Here is a 27,278-nt window from a genome sequence, read left to right on the forward strand (position 1 = left end):
AGGCCACACTGAAATATTTATTTAATAGAACATTGTCGCTTAAGTTACATGGAAATCAAATCACACGAATGTCAGACACGAAGGAGATTGAACAAATGTAGGACTATTCCCATAGAGATTAGTTTTCTGTTAGATTATACGACGCGGTTCAGTCCACTTCAGATTATATGGAGTTAGATGTGGCTTGTGTCAATAAAACCAAAGCACTGCAGTGCAGATAACAGATGTGAAAGCTGATAATCTGGATTCACCATCATCAGCCATTCATATCTCACAGCCACCTTTACTCAACTTTGCATGAAACCTGTATCAAGTTACAACTAACAATGAGATTACACATTTAAAGCACCATTCACAAGCAGCTGGATGAAATAAGGCCGTCTCCCCCAATCCAAAAGAAATAGTCCTAGTTAGATGCAAATCCTGTTTCTTTGAGACATCATACTGAATCTGTTGAAAAAGCAACCTTTTTTTTTCATTCCTGAAAAACATAAAAAGACGACAAAGTGCTGTTTTGAACAAACCTTTAATGTCAAAGAAAAGACCTTCATGCTTCTTGTAGCCACATCTCTTGTTACTACTCTCACTTAACACAATTCAAACTAAAGAATTCAACAAACAAACTGATATTTTTTTTAACTTTAATTTTTTTCCTGCTCATTTTGTCTGCAAGTTTCTACTGCTACTACAATCATTAGCATACATGTGCATTACCGTTTATATTGTCAGCTTCAACACAGCGATTAGTGTTTCTATTAAATGCAGAGTTTCTCTTTCCATGAGAGGAAGTAGATGTTTCCCTGTTCATCACCACAAACCAGCTCAGTGGGCGTTTTAGGGTTCACTTCCAAATGCACGACAGGTGCGCCACACACAAACATGCCCACCTGGACACAGACAGAAAAAGATCGTCAGACCATTTACAGTGAATCCTATGCCATTTGTTACCTTTACCAAGAGGCAGGTTAGCCACGTTCACCATGGCAAAGGTTCACATTCAACATGTAGATATGAAGCGGGATTGATTTTCTCATCTAATAATCAGCCGGAGAGGAAAGGACTGCAAACCCTAAATGTCAAACTGTTGTGTCGAGAATCTGCTGCACCTGTTTTTTGGTATTTCTGTCCCAGAGCTTCACCGTCCGGTCGTAGGAGCCCGAGATGATGACGTGGTCGGTGAGTCTCAGCACACTGATCCTGTCACTGTGGGCCTGTGGGATCACACATCGTCATTAAAACACACGCAACCGTCTCTGATGTCCCCTCAGCGTTGAACGATGAATTGATGCTGGAACTGGCAGTTAATCAGGTGTCTTTTGGTAATCATAACTTAGTCAGCGATAGTTTGGGCTTCCCATTAAGTCCCGACCAACAGCCAGGATTATTTTGTCTTACAGGTTTTCTGCCGCTCCATGTAGAAGGTTCCGGTGGCCGGATAAACCACATGTTGCCCTTCACGTCTCCGCACACAATCAAATCTGAAAGAAGGCAAGACACCCTGGGTAGCCACAGGAAACACAAACTGGCAGTGCAGATGGCATTTCTAGCTGATGTTTATTACCCTCAAAACATGCACCTCTTTGGCCTCCTTCAAAACGGCCCTAAAAATACACCTTTTAGGGGGACAGAAATGGAGATAGTCATCACGACTCTCTCCGGATCAAGCCCCCCCCCCCCCCCTTTTTTTTTGTCCACCTACGTTGCACATATTAATTGCCTTAGTAATTTATTGTAATTTATGTAATTTATTGTCATTCATTGTCATTTTGCATCAGTGGTGTAATTTATTTTAGATTAATTGTTAGTTTGCATCGGTGGTGTAAAATCATTTTATTTTTGTTTTTCTAATGTTACGTTGCATCAATTGAGTTATTGAATATTGGTTTTATTTGTATTTGTATTGTTAAATTTGTATTGTTAATTGTGGATGATTTATGTATGAAGGACTTTCAACGGAAACAAGACCGCAAGGGCTTTTTTGAAATGCTCCTCTTAGACAGGATGTTTGACTTTATCTGTACTGTAATACATGCTACTGTGTGACTGTACTTGTACTCCAACATTCTATCTAATAAATATATTCATTCATTCATTCATTACCTCTGTTCAGAATTACAGCCGATATCATGCTTCCCTTTTTCTCCTCCTCGTCAGTCTCCAGTGCGACGGAGCTGAAAGCTGAAGTGAGGGGACTTTTTGGGCCCATGGTGAACTGAGGAACGAGACATCAGTAATGAGTGTGGAATAATACACCTGAATGACTTCCCTTCTGTCGGAATACAAGCACTGCAGACAAAGGAGCAATTATTGTAACCAATAAATGTCTACTAAACAAGGAAGAAATTATTGTTTTTACAAAAAGACAAGCAGTACATTATGAAATTAGCAAATATATTTAATTTCACTAAAAGAAATTGATGGTGTGTTTTGTTCTTGATATTTAGAAACTAACCAAGAAGCTGATTTGAATCTCTCCCTCTGCATCGCCAACCAGCCACATGCTTTTCTCATCATTAGGGATCAACCCCAAAATTCGGACTCTCAGCTCCAAACTGCAAAAACAGAGAAGAAGAAAGTCCGCTCACTGTGCAAGACAAAAGCTGGGAGTATTATATCTAGCTGAGCTAAACTGTACAGCAAGAGACACTCGATAAACAAAGACTTAAATGTTAATTGCTGTGAACATTCAGAATCATTCTGGTCCACCGTACAGGCCTCCTGTAGAACAAGATTCAAATTTATGTATAATGTGATCTGGTAATTTTAAGAAAATACCTGCTGACAGGATGGATTTTAAATGCTAGACAGTTCCAAAAACTGGTTATTGAACGAATTTATATTTTAAATAAGTAATATTTATAGTAATCTGCCCTGAGCGAAGGGTTAAAATAACGCTATTCAGCCCCTGAGCATAAAACACAGGATGCAGCTTTACCTGGTCACACTCCTGCTCCAGAGGTCTTTCTCCTGGCAGTTGATGTCATATAATTTTCCACTGTGCGTCAAACCCATCAGGACTGAGCAGTAGTGGAGGCCGACCACTGGCTGCTTCACTTTGTAGCTGTTGACCTTCAGCAGGCTGGACGAGCAGGGACACGGGACAGGACAGCTTAGTGCCACCAATTAGACGGCGTATTTCATTCCTGGAACCTAAATATCAGGTCATGTTTGCAACTGAGAACTGGTTCTCAAAAGCAAATACAGCGATACACCTTGAGATGAGAGTATAATTAGTTCCTGGACCGAGCCGGTAACTCCAGTTACTCGTACCTCAAATAAATTATTCCCATAGAAAATAACTGGAAAAGAAACACAGGCGTTTATTTTATTTGACATTTTGACTATTTGTTACTCTTGACTGAACAAAGGTTGAAAGTTTTTTGTGTTTTTTTACCTTGCAGTGCCGTCTTGTTGATTCCACACCAGCTTCCACACATTGATGTAAAGTTTCATGCAGCTGACAGCAAACTGGTTATCGGGCATGGAGCAGATAGCGGCGATGCTGCCGTCTGAAGCCTGACACACACACACACACACACAATGTAATCACACAAGCATGAGGTGTTCAGAAAACAGACCTTTTTTCGGTGTGTCCTCACCTGCTTGTAGCCAATCACGGCGTTGTGCTTCCATAACTCGAGCAAACCAGATTCATAACCAGCGAGAAGCAGATCGTGTACGGGAGAGAAACAGAGGGCTGTGACTGAGCCTCTCTGAGTGGGGGAGCGCTCTGGAAAAGCAGCGCATGAACAAATGTTGGTCAGGATTTTTAGTCTGACCCCTGGAGATGAGCAGTTTCTCCTGCAAGTCAAATCAACTCTAAACTGTCCTTTTACTGTCCAGCCACCGGATGAGGTCTGCTTTTCTCACCAATGGTCACTGAGCATGAATAGCAGCGCACTTCAGAGACATTTCAGCTTTAATCATGCCTCTGAGGCTAAATGTTTAGGCTTCCCTGCCTTAATTACAGCACCGCTCAATGATTTCATCTAGACAAACAAAATGTATTTTTCTCTTTAGAAAACGCTGGACATGTTTCATTATAAAGTGCTGAACATTTACAAGAACTGAAAACAAAAATAATAAGCAGCCCATAAACAAGGAAAACAAATTAGATATTTGCTAAAAAGATCCTCAGATTAAAAGAAAACCCTGAAGACAATACTTTGAGTCATCGTGTCTTACCTCTTGTCAAAGTCCAGCATCGTAAGGAGCCGTCTTCGGAAACTGAAAGGAATTCTGGGAGCCCTTCTTTGCGAGCGACTCCACGTATCGCACCGCTGTGACCCTGGAAGGTGTTGAAGTGCTCCACCTTGAAGTAAAAATAAATAAGAGAGGAAGATGGATAAATAAAGTGTGTGTGCATTCTTCTACAACAGCCCTGAGGAGGATACTCTGTGAACACAACAGGAAAATGATTCTAGTAGGATGTAAATGCCTGACGAGCCTTTTCTTGTTTTACGTTGACTGACAGACCTGTAAGGGTTTCAGGAACTGCACTGTGCCATCATCGGAAGCAGTGACAACAGTCAATTCTCCTGGGTTCTCTCCTTCGATGTCATCTTAAAAACAATGGAAGGAATTAAAAAAGAATTGTTACAAAAATCTTACAAATCTGCCTCACTGGTTATATGAAAAAGAGATGGAGAGTCAAAGACAACATGTGGAAGTAAAGGCATGTTTTGCACACGGCAAACCTTTCATCGGTAGGACTGAGCAGTAGTGGATGCGTCGCTTGTGTGCAGCAATGTGGCAAATTTCAACGCTCGCTTCCCAGGTCCAGACATGCAGCGACCCCTCTGCACAGCTGGCGACCACATACGGCCCCTGCATAGAGAAAATACCCCGATGAAACATTTTAACAGCCACAAACGCTAAAATAAACATTAATTTAGGGGTTCAGGAGAGACGAAAGCCACACATACTGCATGTTTGCCGATAGAGTGATGTGTGACTGCTCACCTGAGAGCAGACAGATGTCAGAGGACTCCTCCAGGAGATTTCTTTGAGGTATCCTCCATCCTCCAGGTCCCAGACACAGAGCTTCCCATCATTCGAAGAGCTAACCTGGAAGGAAGATGAAAGGCTGGTGAAGAGCGCGTGACTCAGGATAGGACCACGACTCCACCGCCAACAGCGCCGAACACAAACGTTATGCAAATGTACCGCACAGGCTGGAGTCCAAACGCAGTCGGTGACCCAGTCTCTGTGAGCGTGAGGGAAGGACCTGGATTGAACGGCGGGAGAGACGCTCACATTCCACACCATCAGGGCCTGGAAGCAACACAGAGCCAGTCCGGCGTTCGTTGGGTTAGATAGCGACTCAACATCTGGACCTTTACCATCACAGACACCAATTGTTTCATTTGCATGAACACAATGTACAGGCCACTGATGAAATCATTCTTAATTGGTGTGGATATTTACTTGCTCTTGTTATTGCATTGACCATTATCCCATCTAAGATTGATTATAGATAAATAAGACAGCCATGCTGTACTGCGTTTACATCAAAACCAAAATCCCGACTTTGTCACAACGCCAAAGTACAAACACGTCATACGTGATCTTTTCCACCAGAGAGCAGCTGGGCACCGTCAGGGCTGAAAGCCAGACAGGTGACTCCTCCAGTGTGGCCCCGGAGAAACACCTGAGGATCAATACAGGGCTCCCGGGCCAAATCACTCAGCAGCCACAGCGCGATGGTGCAGTCCTCTAATTCAGCATAATGAAACAGTGATTAGCATCAAGTTCGCCTTTGTGAGAGACTGATGAAGCCTGTTACAAACCCAGTGAGGGTCTCGTTGTTACTTGACGCCACTTACCTGAAGCTGTGGCCAGGTAAGTGGCGTTTTGCGCCAACGCCAGGATGACGCCCGCTTGTGCACCAAACAGTCCCCACATGTTCAGGCCTCCCAGTATTCCCGCTTCTCCTTCATTCCTCTTCCAGACCCTGACGCGTTTGTCACTTCCTCCAGACAACAGCAGGTTTGGTTCGGTGTGGTCGTCGCCCAGGAAGACCCACAGCAGGCACAGGACGGACACGGTGAGGTGATCCGAGGCCCAGATCTTCTTTGCTACGGTTGAAATAAGTAGAACTGATCATGTTTATCGCATCAGTTGTGTGCAAAAACTTAATATAGAAGGGAGGAGACATGTGAAAGAAATTAGCATATTACTGGTACATGAATAGAATAATGTACAAAATAGTTGTTAGCCAATATTAGTATGTATGGTTTGTATCAGCTTTATCTATAAGACATTGCCTAGTCCTGTTTGTAACTGCAATATAGAGGTTTTAATTGATGGACTGATGGCCGACTTTTAATTTATTGGCATCACTGCAGTCTTAGAAGTTAATTTGATCAACTCAAATGCAAATGAACTGATATTTATCAGAGAAGGGTTGGTCTGGTGAGTGCATAAACACACCGGAATCAATACTGAAGAGCTTGAGACCATCGCCATGGTAACCCACAGCAGCATAGTCTCCATCTACAGCCACGCACAAAGCAGCAGGCTCAGAGCTTGCAGACTTCCATTTCTTCAGAGGAGGCTCCAGCTCGCACTGGAAGACCAGAATAGAGAAAATGAGAAATGAACATTTTCATTTATGTGTCAACTTTTATTTAACAAACAGAAAATAAAGGCAAATCACGCAGTAAAGATGAATATCCAATAATGCAACGTGTTTAAAATAGCTAGGGAGCTTACGGCATCGCTTTTCAAAGCAGCAACTGAACGTCCCAGTCCAACTGACCAGAGATGGAGCTGTTTCACAAAAACACAAGTGATCACAGAAGAAAAAGGCAAAGGTTAATGCTGAAACATTCCTTGTGAGCACCAGCTTGGTGCAGCACAAATATCCTGCAGAGACCTGTCTCAACAGAGAGCAAGAGGATGCTGAATGTAGACGGACGTAAACCAAAAATGCTAAATTAAGCAAACTGAAGAAACCAATGATGAGATGCACACCTTCAGAATTCAAACACAACATGAGGGACATTTGTTTTTAAATGTCGTCTTGTACTTTTTGAGGAGATGCTCAAAATACACCAAATAATCCTTCTGTCCTTTTTTTCATGAATTATATCTGGTGGCTGACATCGTTGATATGAGCGTCAATGGTAGGATATTTTCAACATTCTGAAAAGTTTCAATTTCTGTATTCAATTTAACTATAGGAGGTTCTGTACAAACGGTGACGTCTCACCATGTGATCAGATCCAGCGCTGAGCAGCATCTTGCCTTCATCAAGCAGGGTTAGCGTCTCTGTGGCTCCAGAGTGAGCCTGAAAACATCCTACACAGGTGGAGGTGGGCACCGACCACACCCTGATCTCCCCAGCCACCGAGCCAGAGCAGAGCATGGAGGAGGAGGAAGCAAAGGAGAGAGAGTGCACCGAGCGGCGGTGACCCAACAGGGCCTGAGGGAACAGAGGGATTTGTGTATTACGGTATATAAAAACAACATCCAAAGTTCATCCATCAGTTGGGATCTGAATGCCTCTGTGGCCTTTAAAAACAAGTAAATACATAGATGTCATCCATGCATCAACAGAAAAATGAAATGAGTAGAAATGTAAAGGTAATTTTAAAATACATTGTATTCTATTGAAACATTCAAAGGACAACTCAGACTAGAACATGCAAGTCCACCCTCAACAGGTTCTAGATTCTGGCGAGTTCTGCTAGTAGTGGATGATGTGGCCGCAAGTCTCAATCCCAACACAAGAATGAGCTTCTTTTAAATATACATCCTCAACCAGCTGACATCACCTGGGGCAATATTCACACTTTTTGTTTCCCCCAAATGTGCACTTGTTCTCCCAAAGGCCTGAAACATGCCCGTGCAAAAATCAGTGGACTTCCCCTTTAAAATGCCATTTCCTGTCCTAGTTTTTGATTTCAAAGGGTGAACGTTACGTTTCGGCTAGCAATGACTGACCGCTTGAGTTTTATTCTGGAGCCAGTTCCACACAATCACGGTTCCATCCCAGCAACCAGTAGCTAGCAGGCGATCTTCTGGGTCAAAGGTCACACAGGCCAAAGGGCTGGTGCTTTGCATGGTTGCTACCACATGACCTTTAGCAGAGGACCAGACCTGGCAGGAGACACTCAAAACGAGTTACGGAGCTCATCAGTCTAAGCAGACAGCAAAACTCACATTAAAAAAAGCCCAACCCCTATTCTATAACATCCGGCATGCTGTGTGAAAATAAATGTTTTGTTCATATCATTGAATATACAGTAAAAAAAAAAAAGTAAGTAGTAAGAAGATACAAACTTTTATTTTACTAATCAACTCAATTGATTTTTATAAAATAAGTATTAGCATAATCTGAACCGGGACCCTGCAGAACATTTAAAAGTTTCGTTTACCTGGGATACATAGTAAATACTCTCAACTACAAAATGATTAAACGCAATACAGAAAACCAAGGAGCAAGACGATGAAAGAACAGACGGTTACGTTTTCAAACACTCGTATTAAATGACGGCGAGACGAGACTAACCTTCAACGTGCAGTCCAGCGATACAGTGGCGATGTGCTTCTTGTCTGTCGTGGTGTCGCTTGCTGTTATTGCATTAGTGTGGCCATCGATAAGAGCAGTCCTGCAAGAAGACAAGCACTTAGCCTGCACAATAAAATGATGCTTTTTATGTTCCGTGCTACTGTACGACTATTCCCTCCGACCTGCAGCCTGTCCCAATGTCCCAGATCTCAATTCTTCCATTGAAGGAGGTGGAAGCGAGGTGTCCATCCTTCAGGAAGAGACAGCTCGAGATGCCGTCGCAGCTGCTCACCAGCAACTTCACTTCCTGAAGGCATCCACGAGGGGGCTCATGTTCAGAATCTCTCTAAGCACGCATGAACACCTGTAACATACCTGTCCGGTCTGAGTGCTGATGAAATGCAGTAATCCCTTCTCAGTGCCGACCGCCATCAGCTCTCCATCTGAGCTCAAAGCCACACAGGTTGGTCCGGATGAGAAGGTTGACACCAGTTTACTGCGACGAGGCACACAAACCCAAAAAACACGTTACTACGCGTCTACGCAATTAACACAAGGATAAAAAGACAACAACAAAAATACAGCTCCCAAACGTAATAAGAACATTTTGGGAACACAAGACGCTTCCAGACAACCAGTTTACCTGGCCTCATGTTGAAGATGGCGGGTATTGTTTAGCCACTCGACCACACGCACACTTCCTTTTCCCACCAGCCCTTGCGCCCAAATGTGAGCAGAAGTCTCAGGAGGTTCGTTCAGAGCTTGCTGAATGCAAAGAGCTGGCCAGGAGGACAGCAGAAGGGCGTGGCGCTCCAGGAAACTCCGGCATTCCTCGAGACGATCCTGGATTCCAACTGAGAGCACAAAGAGAGAGCATTTTACGGGGAATAAAGCACACTTGGAAGTGATTTGAGTATATTTATGCACTTACATGAAGGAATGGATTTACGCCTGTCATCTACCAAAAATGCACAGGATGCAAATGTTAGCATAAATGGGCTGTTTAAGCCGCACAACGTGGGAATTGAATGAGTAAACAACCAACAGATTAATGAGACCAAAACCGTCAGAGCGTAATGACATTCATCATTCATGCTCACCGTAGGAGCTGTAGGTCTCCAGTAGGTGGTGCAGGAGGCCATGGCGGACATTAGCATACAGGAAATAGTAGCTGGAAAGCAGGGACTGAAGGGCCTCCAACTGGCCACTCTGAATCTGAACAGTAGGAATGAGAAACTGCATTAAGTACCACACACACATACAAACACAATACAATAGTCGTTAATGCTTCTCAAAAAGAGAGAAAACAGTTCGTTAGTGATTAGAAATACAGAAATGCTTGTTTTCCATATTGCTAAATATTTGTATATAGTTTGTGTACTGAACCATGAAAGTGCAGTTTCTGATGCTGTAGAGCAGCGGTCACCCGCGAGCCATGGCTTCTCAAGAGTTTGTATAAAATAAAAGACTTCTGAACAAGTCAAATCTGTCCCCTACCTTGTTAAAACGTTGTTAATAATTAGTGCCAGTAATCATTAAACATGATCAGTGTATGTACATAGATGAACATCATTAATGATTAATGGTACATTGATACACACTTCTGAAATAAAACATTTGCTCAAACTGGTAGCCCTTTGCATGAATCGGTGCCCAGAAAGGAGCCCTCGGCTTCAAAAAGGTTGGTGACCCCTGCTGTAGAGCATTTATTTCTGTCCGATTTCTGACAGAAGACAACTAACCAAGGAGGAAGGCAGGTGCAACACAGTATTAGTCTCGCAGTGAAGGAAGGTATCGGTCCCCTGTTGGTCAGCTAGTGCCCACAAATGACCTGAGATAATAAAGTAATGCACATGTAATTAAAATACACAGGATAGTACACATATTTCTGCAGCCTGTGGGTACTTCACCTGCCAATACAAGGTGAGCTCTACTTCTGTCACTTTCTGCTGGGAGGAAAAAGTCCTCAAAGGTCCTCCTCACCTCTGGATTGGTCAGAGTCAGCTCATTGTCAGATGTGTGGCAATGAGATGGTCCAATCAGGCTGCAGGAATGATCAGGTACATTTTTATTATCTTTAGGATGTCTGCAGAAATAGCTAAAAAGGCATTTTACTCCAAAATGTACATTCCTCAGACAGGGAGCAAATGTGAAAACATAATAATTGTATAACCATTTCGGCTATCAAAATGTTTTACATTTCAGTGGAACAAAGAAAGAACTGGGAAAATAAAAACCTAATTAAAATGATAGCTTCAACTTGCATACCTTTTCAAGCTGTGCACTATACGAGTGAACTTCGTCATTGGAATGCGCCCTTTGGGACTCCTGGACAGAGGCAGTACTTCCTGCCATGATGCACGTCCGCCCAACGAGGACAGGTCGTTGCACGTGCTCAGAATGGCACACAGGTCGCTCTCCCTCAGGGCTGTGGAGCACAGCGAGAACATGCCGAGGCGAACAGCAGCAGCTCAGCGAACCATCGGTACAACGTCCTTTCAGCATCCTCTGAGATTGTACTACCAGCCAGTCTAGCATCAACCTCTCACCGGTGGCGCTGACAGTGAAGGCAGCCAGGGCCCAGCGGAGTCCCACGAAGCCTCTGTACTGCAAGCAGAGCCTGTCGAGGCTGTAGTGCACCAGCTGGCTCAGAGACTGGGGCAGGCCGTGGAGGTTCTCCTTCAGCTGAGGCAAAAGCAAAAGCAAAAGCAGCTCAGGCACACAGCAGGGCGCTCGAATATCTCTAACTGTCAGCAGAGTCGGTAGTATGAAGGGAAAATGTTTTCACTGACAAACAGCAGTGAGAAATCTAAAGGAAATCCATCTTCAGTCGGGAAGTGTTTAGGAAAGTATTAAAACCTTATCAAAGGAGGCGAAGTTCCTCAGGTCTTCACAAGCCAGGTGCAGGTAGAGAGGATTCACGGCTCCCTTCTTCATGATCAGAGTCTGGAGCTGGACAGACGGATGCAGCAGCGTTAAAGGAAAGAAACCCAAAAGTAATTAAAGAAGCCTTAACGGACCAGTATCAAGGATTCATGGAAATCTCTTGACCATCCTCTCCTGGCATTTTCCCGTTAGGGGTTGACAGAGTGGAGCATCTTCTTCCAATCCTCTCTCTCTCCTGCATCCATCCATGGTCTCCCTCACTGGTCTTCCTCTTCTCCTCTTGCCTGGCAGCTCTGTCCTCAGCATCATTTTCCCTACATCGCTATCATCTCCACTACATAGACTCTCACTTTCCGTCTCTTTGCTACCTTCCACTCCCTGGATCCTCACTTTTAACTCCTGTAATTCTCCTCTTCTGCAGATTCGTTCATTCTATAACACACACACACACACACACACACACCTGATTGTTGAAAGCAGAGTCACTAAGCTTCTTCCCGAACGTGTCCAGTCCCTTCTGAACGATCTCCTTCCGGTCCGACATGGTAAGCTGCCCCAGCGTAAACAGGGTGGCGTTTGTTTTCTTGGCCATGGTTTGTAAGAGTGCCGCTTTGGATGTGATGCTCACGATCAGACAAACACCCTACAACAAAAAGAGCGTCTGTGTTATTGGCGCAGAGAGAACAGTCGCAAACAAAGCGATCAGAAGGCGTAAATGTAGGTGGGTTGTTAAGGACACCATTTATAACAAACCTGATAAATAACAAGAATCATTTTAATATGTTTTGTCCTGCTTCCGACCCAGTTATACGTCGAAAGATCAGAATTCTAACAGTTTGAAGAAAGTTCCATCTAATCAAGTAGCTTGTGTGTGAGGATTTTCTTCTTAGAAACTCACCTGTGGAATCTGTTGTGGTATCCAATCACAGCTCTGCTGGTCTCTGCCGTCGCGAACAAGATCCACCCCGTCGACGAGCAGCACCAGAGGTTTCTTCTTCACCTCATTCAGATTGGAGTGGAATTCCGACAGCAAATCCCTTGGATCAAACATAATGAGAGGTGGCTGTGCGGGTTTAGAGAATACGACACGCGTGTTAATTTGACCTAGTACATTCAATTTTCTTCAAGAAAACTCAAAGTGTAGGTACTTGTAAGAATAAGGAAGAGGCGACTCCTCCTCAGCTTCTTTCATATTCCGCAACTGCTGAACAAGAAACTGAAGCAAGATTTCCACAGAGCTCGCCGACTGGCTGGCAGTGGTAGAGTAGGAGACGACGTTACAGATGAGATTTGTCCTCGACTTAATCCCAGTCCTGAGGGCATCGGCGAGGGCAGCCTGCGTGGAGAGAGAGCTAATAATGGTAGCAATGCTTCCCCATGTCGAGAACTTATCTACCTGACAGTGTAGTTTAAAGTCAAACACAAAGCTACATCTCTGGAAATCTAAACCCTTAAAGACAGCTTGGTGACTCAAATTACCCCGATGACAGACGGCAAAGAATTAATGAAGAGGAAATGTATACTCTCGATAGTGTTTGTCTGGTTGTTGCAGTTTCACTAACTTTATTGTACAATGGTGGAAACAACTCATCATTTCATACCAATTTAGTTTTAAATGGAGGTCAAAATGGATCACATCATGTCTGACAGCTGACACCAAGTTACATGAACTAACTTGGAGCAGTAACTTGAATCTAGTGCAACAAAACAGACTATAATGACTGAGATAATTAGTGATTGCTTTTTGCCCAGTCCTAACGGAACCCAACCGCCATCACCGGGTTAAAGGTCGCGGCAGCCAACGCAACACAACGCCATTCCTTTGAGAACTTTACCATGAAAACAGTTTTGCCGTGTCCAGGTCCTCCCTCCACCAACATCAACCCTCCTTTGATCTGGATCTGCTCCACTGTCTCAGCAGCATTGTGCAGCAGCTTCGCCCGGCCAAAGAACTGCCTCCGCAGCGCCTCCTGGTGGACATCTTGTATAGTTGCGTTGGACAAAGCGTCTGCCTCGTCGCTCTTCTGTCACATGAAGACAAGGCTTTATTTTTATATATTGAAAAACACGTGTGTTTGGTGGTTTTACACAGAGGAGCAAAAAAAGTATAAGCACAGACACCGACAACCAGTAGCCAAGTCCAATCCTGAGTATTTCTTTTAGGATAATTATGACAATATTGTCAAACAATAATTACATTCTGTTCATTTTTGTTCAAATTTAATTGTTATTTTCTGGTTAAAATGTTACATGCAAAGTGATGAGTTTGCAGTTTTTTTAATATATAAATTAAACTATTCAACATGTGGGCAGGACAGAGGCGTAGTGGTTAGCGCTTTCGCCTCACAGCAAGGTTCAAATCCGTTTGGCTTCTATGCTCTCCCCATGTCCGTCTGGGTTTTCTCCGGTTTCCTCCCACCTCCAAAAACATGCAATTTAGGCAAACTGATTACTTCAAATTGTCCATGGTGTGTGTGTGTGTGTGTGTGTGTGTGTGCACGTGGTTGTTTGTGTGCCCCTCGCCCATATGAAGCTGGGATAGGCTCCAGCAACTCCCGTGACCCGCAAAAGCAGAAAAGTGGAAGAAGACGGATGGATGGATATTCAACAGTTGATAAACAGCAGCAACATATTTTTCTTTTTTTTATTTACTTATGGAAACTCCAAACGCAGGAAGCCTTCTTGTAGCGCTTGTATTTTCGTGTGGGATTGCTATATTTACTTAATTCAAGTATTTACACTCCATATCTAGCATAACCTGGTTTCCGGTACCTTGAAAATGAAAACTGAATTATCAGAGTGACTCACTTCCACAAAGAGCTTCACAACAGCCATCCACAGGTCTTCAAGTACAGCCTTGGCAAAGCCCTCCAGTTTAGTCAGATATGGTTTCCCATCCACGATACCGCCCCACTCACACGAGTAGCTGAGAACGAGAAAGAGAAAACGTCTTCTGATGCTCTTGCATTTCAGAATGCTCGGACAAAGAGCATCTACTACATCTCTAGTGCGTCTGGTTTGTGTGCTACACAATAATGTGGAGAGAAGGAGACGAGCTATTCGAGTCCCGGTCCTGACCGATGCCGTGAGCTCATAAGAGAAGAGAGGCCCCGTAATCCACGGAGAACATTTCTCAAACAGTAAAAATGGCGCTTCGCAGCTTTTAGTACGACTATAACATGAACGGTCGAACAATTACGCCATTTCTAAGGATGTAGTCATTTTCCTTTGGTCAGCGACAGAATTCAGAGTTGATGCGTTAAATGAATACGACTCTAATGATGTAGTTAATATATTTTAACACTGAAGCTTCAGCATTAAAGGATCCCACATGACTCACTTTTCAGTAACCTTGGCCTCACTGGCCCGGACGCTTCTCTTCAGATAGGCCATTTTTGATTCAGCCTCCTTCGATTCTGGAACAAAGTCAGTTCTCCAAGCCACCGGAATCGATCTGAGAGAAAGTTAAGACACAAAGCAGTTGAACAGAACCACAAATATCTTGAACATACAACCCATAATCCTTGTAACACCACTTTAGGAACTCTCAGAACTTGGTCAACAAGGTTAGAGTTCAAACTGGATGTCAATGAGACCATGCAACGATGTCACCTCGCTCTTTACTAGCATCCCCACCAGGGAAGCAGGAAGGACTGTTTAAAAAAATAAAACAGCTCACAAAAGACCACGCCGCCCCACAGAACAAACCTCACCGGGACCGCATCCTCCTGGACCTTTCCTGTGTAATCCGCACTCCATAATGCGTGTATAATCCGTACTTCATAACGCGGGTGTATAATCCGTACTTCATAACGCGAGTGTATAATCCGTACTTCATAACGCGAGTGTGTAATCCGTACTTCATAACACGAGTATATAATCCGTACTTCACAACGCGAGTGTGTAATCCGTACTTCACAACGCGAGTGTGTAATCCGTACTTCACAACGCAAGTGTGTAATCCGTACTTCATAACGCGAGTATATAATCCGTACTTCATAACGCGAGTGTATAATCCGTACTTCATAAAGCGGGTGTATAATCAGTACTTCATAACGCGAGTGTATAATCCGTACTTCATAAAGCGGGTGTATAATCAGTACTTCATAACGCGAGTGTATAATCCGTACTTCATAATGCGGGTGTATAATCAGTACTTCATAAAGCGGGTGTATAATCAGTACTTCATAAAGCGGGTGTATAATCAGTACTTCATAATGCGGGTGTATAATCAGTACTTCATAATGCGGGTGTATAATCCGTACTTCATAAAACGGGTGTATAATCAGTACTTCATAAAGCGGGCGTATAATCAGTACTTCATAACGCGAGTGTATAATCCGTACTTCATAACGCGGGCGTATAATCCGTACTTCATAACGCGGGCGTATAATCAGTACTTCATAACGCGGGCGTATAATCAGTACTTCATAACGCGGGTGTATAATCCGTACTTCATAACGCGGGTGTATAATCCGTACTTCATAACGCGGGCGTATAACCCGTACTTCATAACGCGGGCGTATAATCAGTACTTCATAACGCGGGCGTATAATCAGTACTTCATAACGCGGGTGTATAATCAGTACTTCATAACGCGGGTGTATAATCAGTACTTCATAACGCGGGTGTATAATCCGTACTTCATAATGAGAGTGAATAATACTTACTTTATAACGTCTGGGTCTCTGAAGTAACAGAACATTCGCTGGTCTGCGCCGTCTGGAAAAAGAGCCTGGAACTGACGGATCTCCAGCTCAGTGATTGACAGGCCTGCTGGGGCCGACGCCAGCTGCACACAAGGAACATTTTACTTCTCCATTTCTAAATGAAACATTTTTATTTATTTTTTATTTTAAAGCAATGAAGGTTATATCATTTCTACAGAACTGTGATTGGCATGATCAAGATTACACTTCTTGATTGAACCATTTCGACTGTTTTTTATTTCAACCGTAATGCAACAAGTGACTAGTAACAGCAGCTTACATTATGAAACACTGGACACATTTGAATCCAATGAGGACAATATCAGATTGCGATCCCTCGTCTTTTTCGTTTTATGGGACAGAGACATCAAGTGTGCAACAGCAACGCTTACCCAGCTGTGCTGTGGCAGCTCAGGCAGGACCGGTTTGGGAGGCACCAGGCCGTACCTCTCGCCCAGCATTCCCACCATCATCTGGCTACGACACACCTCTGACAGACACAGCTCTGTGGCCCGGCCCGACTCCTCCTCCGTCACACCCCAGCGGAGCTCCACCTCCTGCAAGTAGATGCAGTGGAATGCAGCACGGCGGCGGAGCTCCGGGAACACGCTCCTAACCAAGACGTCACGCTCGGCATACATGTCTCTGAAGGTGGAGGAAACAAACACACGCACAGCGTGCCACCTGGAGACGGAGAAAGGAAATGGTGTTAAAGGTCAGGGTGAAAATTCATGGAAAGACCGTCCACATTGGGCGCCAAGCTAGAAAACCGCTTAGAACCATTTTGTTGTCACAATTAAAATGACCTCAACTTCGGGGTTGGTGGTATTGCATCAACACTGTCTGGGGTCTGAGGGCTCTCAGCTCCCTTTGGTGGGGGGATGTTGAACAGTTTGTCTAAATGTTCCACATGGTCCAACAGCCTGGAGGATCCTCGTTCTGCCACAAACCTGATCACACGAATAAATGTTAAACGTTGCAGAAAACACACCTGTAAAGTTTTGATATCACTCAACATGGTAACCATAAAGAGTGTCCCTGAGCCCTGTTTGTTAAATAAACTACACTGGCTGTTAACATAAAGATGTAGAAATCATCCTCGTGTAAGTTTTGGCAACCGTTAAAAGACAGAGCCATTATTATTGTACTGTAATCAGAAATCAATGGTTTGTCTTCAAGTAAAATCGGGTTTATCGGGTCTAATAAATGTTTGTGGCTTAAAATGAGCAGCCAGACATTTTACCTGAGTATCTGTTCACTGAAACCAATCAGGTTGACACAGTTGCTGTCTGAGGGGTACTCCGATGAGCTGCAAGACATCAATACGAACGTAAATAGGTTCCCAAATTAATAAAAAAAAAAAAGAGGCTAAACAGAAAGTGTTCGATGCGATTGGTTGGAGTATAACTTTAGCCTCCCAGCACTATCGATCAGATAAAGGAGCAACAGCGGCAAAATTGAGCATTACCGTCCGGTCAGATGGACGTTCACCACGAGAGCCTTGTCATTTATGTCCTTCCTGTAGCTGCTGATGGCCCACTTAACAACCTCAGTGACCCAGTGATCGGTCAACACAATGATGTTGTCTACCTGAAGCACAAAAGCATGCACGGAAGGAAGCATCTTAATTATGACAACGTAGGTTGGAATAAATGTGATGCTAATATTTGAGTTATCGTCATCAGACAAGTAATTTAATGCAACATCCTAGAGAAACAGAAAAAGAGCACAGCTTAAAATAAGAGTATGAAAGCTGGAGATTAAACATTGATTTTTGCAACACTACCAAACACCAGATTAGATATATGTAAAACGTCAACAAAAACAGGATGAAATGATTTATAAATTGTTTTTAAAACATAAATGCAATTTAAAACTGTGTAAATTCAAGATACTTAAAGTTCAATCTGTTACTTTTTTATGCAAGTAATATAAATTCATGTCTGTTTATTATTTACCTACTGAAGGATTGAAGATCCTGGACAGTCGGTGTTTTTTCATAATGTGAAGTTTTTGTTCATTTTGAATGCAGAAGGTAACATATTCAAATTCCTTGGATGAAATGTCCTTAAACTCTTGAATTATCTACTTGCTCAGATTTTGCCATTGTGATAAACTTTGCTTTAGAAGGGCGGGACTTTAAACAGCATCTTGTGTTATACTTAATTATATATTTTGTTGATTTTTTATAAATATGATTTGGTACATTGTTAGACATACTGTCCTTTGTATTGTTTTCAAATGTTTTGAATGTCAAAAAGGATTACTAAACGGACCTGGGGTCGCCCAGAATAAAGACTTTTTTGAAAAATCTTCGAACTCACCAGGCAGAATCATAGAGAACAGCACCCAGGCAGAGAAACAAATATACATCTCAAACATATCCGTGTTTATACACACACACTGACCTTGTTTTCCTTGGTGAACAGGATGGACTGGAAGTCACATTCATCTGAAAACATGTCACCGGCCTGTGAACACATACATTTCCTTCTTGTACAAGAGCTTCACTTTGATTGAATGACACCACATTAATAATTTATTATCTGAACCACATTATGGTATAAAATGGTACTGACCTTTACTTGTTTCATCACACTCTTGACGTTATCCAAAACAACATCCGACTCCAGGTTGATTTCTTTGCACTGATACCAATCCATGAAGTAGAGCTGGAAGTCCTCCGCTCTGTTGCCAATCATCAAGGAGAGCAAAACGGCCACCTCCATCACCTGGACGAAAGTCAAATGGTGGAAATCATTTATTTATTTGTTTGTTTATTTATTTCGACCACGTAAACAACCATGAATAAAATGATAAAACAATGCCAAATACATGCGCACACATATACATAAACATAAATACATATATATACTGTACACATATGTAAAGACATATTCACACACACACGCAGCACATGTAACATTAATTAACAATAACTCGAACAATAAATAATAACCATAATGCACTAACTATGCAATTTATGTGAGTGAAAGGGAGTAGGAAGAAGTAAATACTTATTTAACCCTACCCCTTCTAATCATCAAGAAATTAAGCACAACCCCCCCCCCCCATTAGACTTACATTGCTCAAACCTGTGTTGATAAATTAAGCATGGACCCCGCTGTTCTCTCCAAATGTTCATTTCTTTATTCAAAGTGTTACCGTTGTTCAGTTGCGGCCATTTTTAGGACACAATATCGATGACAAGTGTCAGCCTGGCTTCAGGACAGTGCTTTTAAATTTGATGAACAAATCGGCCCTGTGGTCAAAGGTGCTTTTTATCCAAGCGTGAAGCTTTCACCTAAAGAATTGGCGGCATCCATGCCTCATCAAGACTCAACCACTGCAACTCCCCGTGTGCGGGATCAGACATGTTCTTTGTGGTGCCTGCAGATGGTGCAACATGCTGCTGCTCGCCTTTTAACTAGCAAAACAACAAAAATAACCACATCGCAGCCGGTCTGGCATCCTGTCCACTTCAGAATGGATTTTAAGATTCTGCTGTTGGTTCTTAAGATGGTACTTAGCTTAGCTCATGCATGTCAATAAACCAGCTAGAACACTGAGGTCGTCAGGTGGGTTGCTGCTGGATGTCCCAAAGTCCAGGCTCAAAACTCGAGGGGCCCGAGCTCTGGCCCCGACTGCCCCTCAATTATGGAGCAGCTGACCTTTAAATATTAGAACTGCACAGACTCTTGAGATGTTTCAGTCGTTGAAGACTCATCGCTTCTCGCTGGCTTTTTTTTTATATACGGACTGCTTTGAGTTTTGTGATTGCTGTACATTTTATTTTGTTATATCCTTTATACTGTAATGTTCTCTGATTGTACTTTTCTATTTTATAGTTGCATTTCTTTGTTTTAGGGCTTTTTAGATTGTATTTAAACAATTGTATAAACAAATTTGACTTTGTTAATTTTGAAGAGAAAACAGTCCCTTACAGTCGGAGTGAGTTTGTCTTCCTCCTTTTTCTTCCCTCCTCTCCTCTTGTCTTGGTTCTCTTCTTCCTCCTCGCTGCTTTCTTCCTCGGATTCTCGTGGCAGACAGAAGTCTTCTTGGAGGCGTGTATCAGACTGCATGTTATGGGAGATTAGAATGGCGGTCCGTCCGGGGAGCGGGGGCACGTTGTGGCAACAGGAGATCTGAATGGCCGCCTCCAGAGCGCTGCGGTAGCAGTTCAACAGAGGAATGGTGTACTTCCTCTCACTGGACACAGACACATTCAAAGTGAGGATACAGTTCCTCGTTTTAAATCCACACAGATGTCAACTTCTGTTTCTAGTCTATATAGTTTTACTTACCTTTCCCAGTAATTCTAACTACTTTTGTTGCACAAAACATTTGATACTTTGCTGCAATAACTACAAATCAGAAACGTAATGAACATGGAGTGTATCAAATAAACACTTCTGAACATCCATCGCATCATACTTGGCCTTCTGGAGCTCAGTCTTTTTCAGCCGGTATTGTCGGTAGATAAATGGCACTCCAAGTGCTGCCCGGATCCTGTTCCTTGGACTTGTATCCCAGTCCTGACGACGGAAGCGGATGCTTTTGGGAATCTTCTTCAGGATTCCCTTCAGGATGTCTTTGACAGGTGGCAGAGCTTTCTGTGATTTTGAGGCTGAAGGACAAAGAGAGGAGATCTGTGTTCTCATTTTCTTGCTTGCTTGCTCCTGCTTTTAGATTAAAACAAGACATTTATTTGATGTTGAGGTGGACTGTTTACACATTTACTTAAGTTCTACAGAATAAATAATTGGTAGATTTATTCAGAATACACATCTGTAATGACACCAATTTACTGTATATATTAAATCAACGTTTCCATCCTATTGTTGAATGCTTTCTTTATGTTTTCTTCATCAGGCTCACCCAGAGCGTGAAGCTGCATGATGACTTTGTAGGCAGTGAGGAATCTGAAGGGGAACAGTCGGCTCTGAATGATTGCTCTCTGTCGGCAGAGAGAAAGCAGCGGTGAATAACAGGTCTCACGCAAGTTACGCGAGACCTGACAGAAACCGCAACGGCCAACTGACCTTGTCGATCAGTCTCTCGAGAATCTTCTGGTGATGAACTTCACTGATGCCCACATTTATCATGTTCCTCAGATTCCTCAGCATGGCCATGAAGGGGAGAGACCGATTATCTAAACACCAGAGATATTACCGGTACTCATTAATGTATGTGATCGCAGACACCCGTGTCCACATTCTGGACCAGATTAGGTATTACAGGTCCGTATATTCAGACAGTATTATTATACACGTCTGCAGACATGGTTTTTATCTTTATAGCAAACACAGGAACCCGCTGGAGAATAAAAGATTCACCTTTCTATCTATGAATCAATGCATAGATAGAAAGGTGGTTTGGCCAGGCTACTCTGAAACAGAAAAAGGGTTGGATGTAATTGTTAAATGGTCAGGTCGTCTGCTTGGTGAAGCTCAGACCAGCCCTGCATCCTTGTACAGTCGGCAGGTGCAGAGGAGCGCCTCCTCCGTGTTACGGGATGACCTGCACCCCCTGTACGGTCATTTTGTCTCTCTGGCCTCTGGGCGGAGGTTACTAGTGCCAAGGTGCCCAACTCAGCGGTACAAGAATAGCTTTGTCCCGACTGCGGTGGGTTTGCTGAATATGCATTAGTCTGTATTTTAATCCTTCATCTTTTTATCGGGTTTTATTTTAATCAGAGTCTTAAATTTTGGTTTGTAACTTCCTTTATTGTGGTTTGCCAACTTTTTTTTAAATTTATTTTATTATGACATCTTGGTTTACTGGCGTTGATGAAATATTATTTGAGCACTTTTAACGGTTTGTTTAAATTTTATATGCATGTTTGCTGGTTTTAAATGGATATTGGACATTTTAACTTTACCTCACAGCAAAACAAATCTACCTTCGGGTACAAATAAAGTAACCTTGAACCTTGAAAGATGTGTGCCTGCATGTTTTCCACAGACCTATGAGCTTCTCCCAGGTGGCAGCCTTGTTGCCTTCCCGACTAAGCAGCCTTTCCCACGTCTCCGGCTCTTTGAGCTTCATTCGCTGCCCGGCTCTTTCCCTGTCCCACGCGCCCTTCATTCCACTGTGGGTGAATGTCTTCAGGTCGGTGGGATACCTGGAAACATCAGGAACATTTAGAACGGAATCAGGTCGTTGCCAGAGAAAGCCCACTGGTAAATTCATCTGTTTTCACGCATTTCCTCCCGATCTTCCACGCCCCACAGAATATTCTTTACTATGACACACCAAATTTGCCAAATGAAAGATTAAAGTCTCTCCTTTCATCAGGAAAAAACAGTGTGTTCCTACCATTTATCGTTCCGGAGTTATTGGCCGTTGAATAGATGCAGATTTCAATGTCAGGGTTGGCAGTGAATGTTTGGGTTATAGAAAACGACGGGAACGGCACTCAAAGAGTTAATTCCCTCATAGTTTGAATATAAAACAAAATAGACAATCTAAACATTAAATTAATAAAATACCAATGATGAGATATTTATATTCTAAATAAGGAGATCTGGAGGTCATTAGTCAAGCAGTTAACTTGACTACGATGTACATTTCCTTTTGTGCGTGATGTAAATGACCTAAAAAGGTCATTTATGCAGTAAATATAAAACATTTATTATTTTTATGATTCCTAGAAACAGTTTCGAGTAAAAAACAGGATTTCTGACAACTATTTTAAACACTTATCTTTTTAGGACACGTTTAAGATACCTGCTAGTAATAAAGTATCCTTGTGTGTGCTTATTCATAAATATAAACTTTATAATGTATTGCTGTATCATTAATCTAAAACAAATACCAATAGGCGGCATTCAAGAATGAACGAGGACAGATAGCAGGTGAATTAGTATCTGAAAAGTACTGCGTAACTAAACTCAATCAACTGCTGCAGAGTGTCCGTGTGGCTTACTTTTTTCCCAGGATGGCCATGACGTGTTCAGCCGGTTCTTTAATGTGAAGTTTTGCAATCATCTTCTTTATGCTGAACTCCCTCTGTTTTTTATCCACAACCGCTTTGCTGTCCTCCAAATGCAGCTGCCAGCACAGAGAGAAATCCAGTCACACAGGAGTGTGACGCTACAGTGAGAAGGTTCGACAAATGGGAGGTAAAAGCCAACCTGAAGAAACCTAAGAAAGCTACTTTATCAGACTAGAAAAGCACTCGGAGAGCACAGTCCTCCACCAAGCAGCTCGTTCCCCTCCTAACTGGATCATCATCAAAAGGTTCTAAATGGTTCTTGGTATCTTTATACACCAACCATGAAAATTACAAATGAATTGGAGTTCATTTCTATTTTTAACAGATTTTTGAATCCATAAATGGGTTTAATGTTATGGTGTAATGTTTTCCTGACCTCATTCTGGATCCGATCAAGATGAAATTTGGTGGAGAGATAGAGCCCCCCCCATGACTGTCAAATTCTATAAACTTCAACAAATTCTTATAAACAGAGATAGAGGAAGACAATTTGAAGGTTTATTGACCGCAACGTTGAGGAAAATGTCAAAGTGATCCAGAATGCAGGATCTCTTCGTGATCATCACTAAAATTCAATCCCCTGTTTCTGGCAAGATTCCCAACATCTGAAAATGTCATCATGATCCATCCAAAACTTTGAGTTATCTTATCAACAATCAGACAGACAGAAACAAATGCCGGCGAAAACATAACCTCGTCAGCGGAGGAAATTAACTTTGAATAAAACCGTGACACAATTAACTTACAAACTTGGACAGAATAGTTGCATCTGATCGAAGGAGGTTCGCCCACTGCTTCAGCTGCTGATCAGTCGGTTTCTGAAAACCAAGGAAAGCGTAAAGAGAAAAAATAGAGAAACCACTATTGGAAGGTTTCACTGAGCAATCGACACGTTTACCAAATTATAAACCAGATGTAGCACAATGCTAATCATGAACCCGCCCCGAATGATGGAAAACATGATGCAGTCATCTTCAGAATGAGTGTGTATTTATGAAGGAGGGCCAAGATAGTAAGTCTTAGTATATCTTCTCTGTGGACTGTACTCAATTGTGTTTAATTTAAAACAGTTTTATATATGATAACATTCTGTTGAGCAACACTTTGCATCGGGTGAATGACGATGAATATATTTAATAGATAGAATGTTAGAGTTAGAGTACGATGGCGCAAATTGGCAGCCTGTCAGTCTGCCCCAGGGCAGCTGTGGCTACAGCAGTAGCTTCACCACCATGTATGGTGTGAATGAATAAAGCACAATGTGAAGCGTCTTTGGGTGCCTAGAAAAGCGCTCTATAAAATCAAGCATTATTAGTAAGTACAGTCACACTGTAGCATGTATTGCAGTACAAATACAGTCAAACATCCTGTCTAAGAGGAGCATTTCCAAAAAGCCCTTGCGGTCTTGTTTCCGTTGAAAGTCCTTAGTATATAAATCATCGACATTTAACAATACCAATAAAAATACAAACAAATCTAAAAAAAACTAAAATTACTCAATTGATGCAAAATAACAATAAAATAAAAAAAATTACACCACAGATGCAAAATAGCAATAAATTACAAAGACACATAACATATACAACGTAGGGGGACAAAATAGGGGGTGGGGTGGGGGGGGGTGATTGATCCGGAGAGAGTCGTGATGACTATCTCCGTTTCTGCCCCCCTGAAAGGTGTATTTTTAGGGCCGTTTCGAAGGAGGCCAAAGAGGTGCATGTTTTGAGGGCAGGAGTCAAACCGTTCCACCCTTGGGGGGCAGTATTGTAAAAAGATGATTTACCCATGTTTGTCTTATAGGAGGGGGTCATCAGGTTGTTGTTTGAGCTCCCTCCAGCCACGAGTTTGAATTTGCGGTTGATTTCACGTACCTTGGCTTGGCGTCTGTTGCGGTTGTGCTTACAGCGGTGTTTACGCGTGTTGTATTTTGCCAGCTGGTACTCGGTAAACTGCTTGAATTTGTCGACCATTGCCTTCTTCAGGCACATCGGCAGGGAGCGGCTGAAGCACTGGAAGCAGGAAAGCGCCGTTAAGACAGGCTAGAGCTAACGGAGCTGATGCATCCAGTCGGCACCAGGAGCTCACCAAACTGTAGATTCTGACCACCTCCAGCCAGTCTGAAGGCAGCTGCACAGCCGCACAGAAGAACCTGCGCAGGTGCGACTTGCTGGAGGGCAGACTGGCAGCCAGCGCCAATAAAAAGTTTGCTGTGATGCGGATATTCAACTGCTGTCGGGTGTAAACTGAAACCTGAATATTATTAGGAGGGGGGGTACAGAAAAAAAAAAGATTAGAACATTTCTCCCGTAATAACTTATCCGATCTTTATGCTTTGATTGCATTCAGACAGACGACCTGGATGCACATAACAACTCTGTGGTAACATTTAAACTTAAACCTTTACACATTAAATACATTATAGGATATTCCATTCCAAAAAGCAACTGTGCAGTGATCTTCAGAAGCATTGAGGAGGAGACACCCGACAGATTTCGGTTGCAGCGACTAAAAAGCTAAAAAGAGAGAAGAAAGTGTTTTCTATGTTTATTTTAGCCAATACTGCAATGTCCTAGTCGGATTAAAACACAGCAAAGCATTATCACGTTAAAATCAAAAGGTACATTTAATGTTTGTGATCCAAATACAGATGCTTTCACATAAATACGGCTCCTCTCTCACTCGCCTTAAGAAGGAACTGTGGGTCGTCGACAGACACATCCTTCGCCAGGTTTATGATCTTGGTCCAAACACTTTCCTTCGAGTCCCAGTCCTTCTGGCCGGGAGCGGTGCTCTTATTGACCAGGGAGCAGCACACTTCATTCAGGAGGAGATACTGAAGAACACCAAGACGAGTGTGTAAGAGTGTTACTCAACACACACACACTGTCATTTGGTAGCACGGCTTCAGGGAAATACTGGAGCATGTCTAGCCATATAAAATGCTCTCCATCACCTTTTTGTCTTTTAGCTCCTCTTTCATCTTAACATCTCCTCTATCAATCTCTGGAAATTCCTCCCGTCTGGCCACCAAAGCTTGTCCAAAGTCCTGGTTGTCCATCTTCATCTCCTGAACCGGTAATTCCACGGTCATCCCGGCACCATCGTCTTCATCGTCCTTGTCCTCCTCGGACAGATCATCATCGTCCACAGAATCGGTCTAAAGCCGAAGTACATTAAAATGTGTAATATTAATAGAATACAATATAATCACTGCAAAATAAGACACAACTGGAGTCGGTCAAGTATGTTAAGTGTCAGTTCTCGATTTATGCTAAAATCAAATGGAATATTTCATTTACCACGCTTGAGTCATCAAAACTGAATTGCATCTCTTCAGATATTTCATCTCCTCCGTCATTCCTCTTCTGCTCTCCACCCAAACCACGATCCCAGTCTGGGGGGGGCGTGCCGATCGTTGAGACATTAGGGGCAGTGGCCAGGGAGAACGCCAGCGGTAAACGGCGGGTTAAGAGCTTGTTCTCTATGCTGATGAGAGGCGTGGTGAGGGGAGGTGGGACGGACGCGGTGGAGAGAAGGGAGGAAGAGGTGGAAGACAGGTGGGAGGGCTGCAGAGAGGGGCAAGTGGAAGGTTGTGCTGTAAAGAGGCCGGGGGGGTGCAGCAGCGTCGAGGCCTGCGCCAAGAGCTTATTCTCCAGTCTCGGAGGACTGTAGTTTGAGGACAAACTTCTCCCACATGTGGCCCTCTGCCGCTGCCCTTGGGCCACGTCTGCCTGCTGCAACGTCAGCGATCTCATCTCTGTGGAGAAACGCATCGATTAGCTGGTCAAAGGCTGTCGGGGGTGTAAACTCCTGCAGTCAAAGCGTTTAGAAGCATATTTCTGCTGTTTGTAATGAAGGGTGTGTGTGTCCATTCATAAAAAGGGATTAAAGTCCACATGGCACGAGAGGGTCGCCCTTCCCTACAAATCCAGTAGACTCCATTCAAAATGAAGGAAAACCACAATGCCTCCATAAAGTAAAATAAAAATATCGCTGTATATATATTGAACACAATGAGCGAGCACTCAGCAGTGAAGTTATGTTGTGAGAAACAGCAGGGAATGTCCATGAACTCAGATGCTCTCCGAGGAAGTGACGTTTGTTGTGCTGCGAGGCCTTCAAGCTAGCAAAGCAATTATTTACGCCTTTTCATAATTGAGTGCCGTAATGG

The 27,278-nt window shown here is 43.0% G+C and overlaps 1 protein-coding gene across 1 annotated transcript; it reads right to left on the bottom strand.

The window, feature by feature from the left end:
* Positions 1-26,862, bottom strand: tep1 (telomerase-associated protein 1). Its single transcript, XM_068748797.1, has 55 exons — positions 26,407-26,862; positions 26,061-26,264; positions 25,791-25,940; positions 25,193-25,357; positions 24,979-25,116; positions 23,854-23,925; positions 23,039-23,163; positions 22,077-22,234; positions 21,153-21,262; positions 20,989-21,067; positions 20,545-20,737; positions 20,055-20,319; positions 18,690-18,842; positions 18,519-18,581; positions 17,579-17,700; positions 17,354-17,419; positions 16,917-17,060; positions 16,503-16,794; positions 16,072-16,193; positions 14,742-14,855; positions 14,210-14,327; positions 13,237-13,425; positions 12,550-12,737; positions 12,300-12,438; positions 11,865-12,044; positions 11,375-11,467; positions 11,065-11,200; positions 10,784-10,943; positions 10,426-10,559; positions 10,258-10,346; positions 9,616-9,730; positions 9,447-9,473; positions 9,159-9,369; positions 8,891-9,011; positions 8,698-8,822; positions 8,516-8,615; positions 7,948-8,103; positions 7,214-7,426; positions 6,715-6,771; positions 6,433-6,568; positions 5,826-6,077; positions 5,564-5,715; positions 5,167-5,274; positions 4,963-5,067; positions 4,698-4,827; positions 4,477-4,562; positions 4,186-4,312; positions 3,600-3,730; positions 3,395-3,516; positions 2,936-3,079; positions 2,453-2,552; positions 2,101-2,212; positions 1,396-1,478; positions 1,107-1,211; positions 1-887 (listed from the first exon to the last, which is right to left on the bottom strand). The coding sequence occupies exons 1-55, from the start codon at positions 26,860-26,862 to the stop codon at positions 756-758; spliced, it is 7,767 nt and encodes a 2,588-aa protein (XP_068604898.1). The 3' UTR covers positions 1-755.
* Positions 26,863-27,278: the final 416 nt, after the last annotated feature.

This window comes from Brachionichthys hirsutus, chromosome 15 (genome assembly GCF_040956055.1).
Source record: "Brachionichthys hirsutus isolate HB-005 chromosome 15, CSIRO-AGI_Bhir_v1, whole genome shotgun sequence".
Taxonomy (NCBI): domain Eukaryota; kingdom Metazoa; phylum Chordata; class Actinopteri; order Lophiiformes; family Brachionichthyidae; genus Brachionichthys; species Brachionichthys hirsutus.

Bases quoted from the DNA above. Each gene is read 5' to 3' on its own strand.
- tep1 (XM_068748797.1), bottom strand. From the start codon at position 26,862: ATGAGATCGCTGACGTTGCAGCAGGCAGACGTGGCCCAAGGGCAGCGG. The intron at 22,235-23,038 runs GTAAGCCACACG...TGATGTTTCCAG, and splicing joins ATGGCCATCCTGGGAAAAAA to GTATCCCACCGACCTGAAGA. The intron at 9,012-9,158 runs GTAAACTGGTTG...GCCTCGTCGCAG, and splicing joins CATCTTCAACATGAGGCCAG to TAAACTGGTGTCAACCTTCT.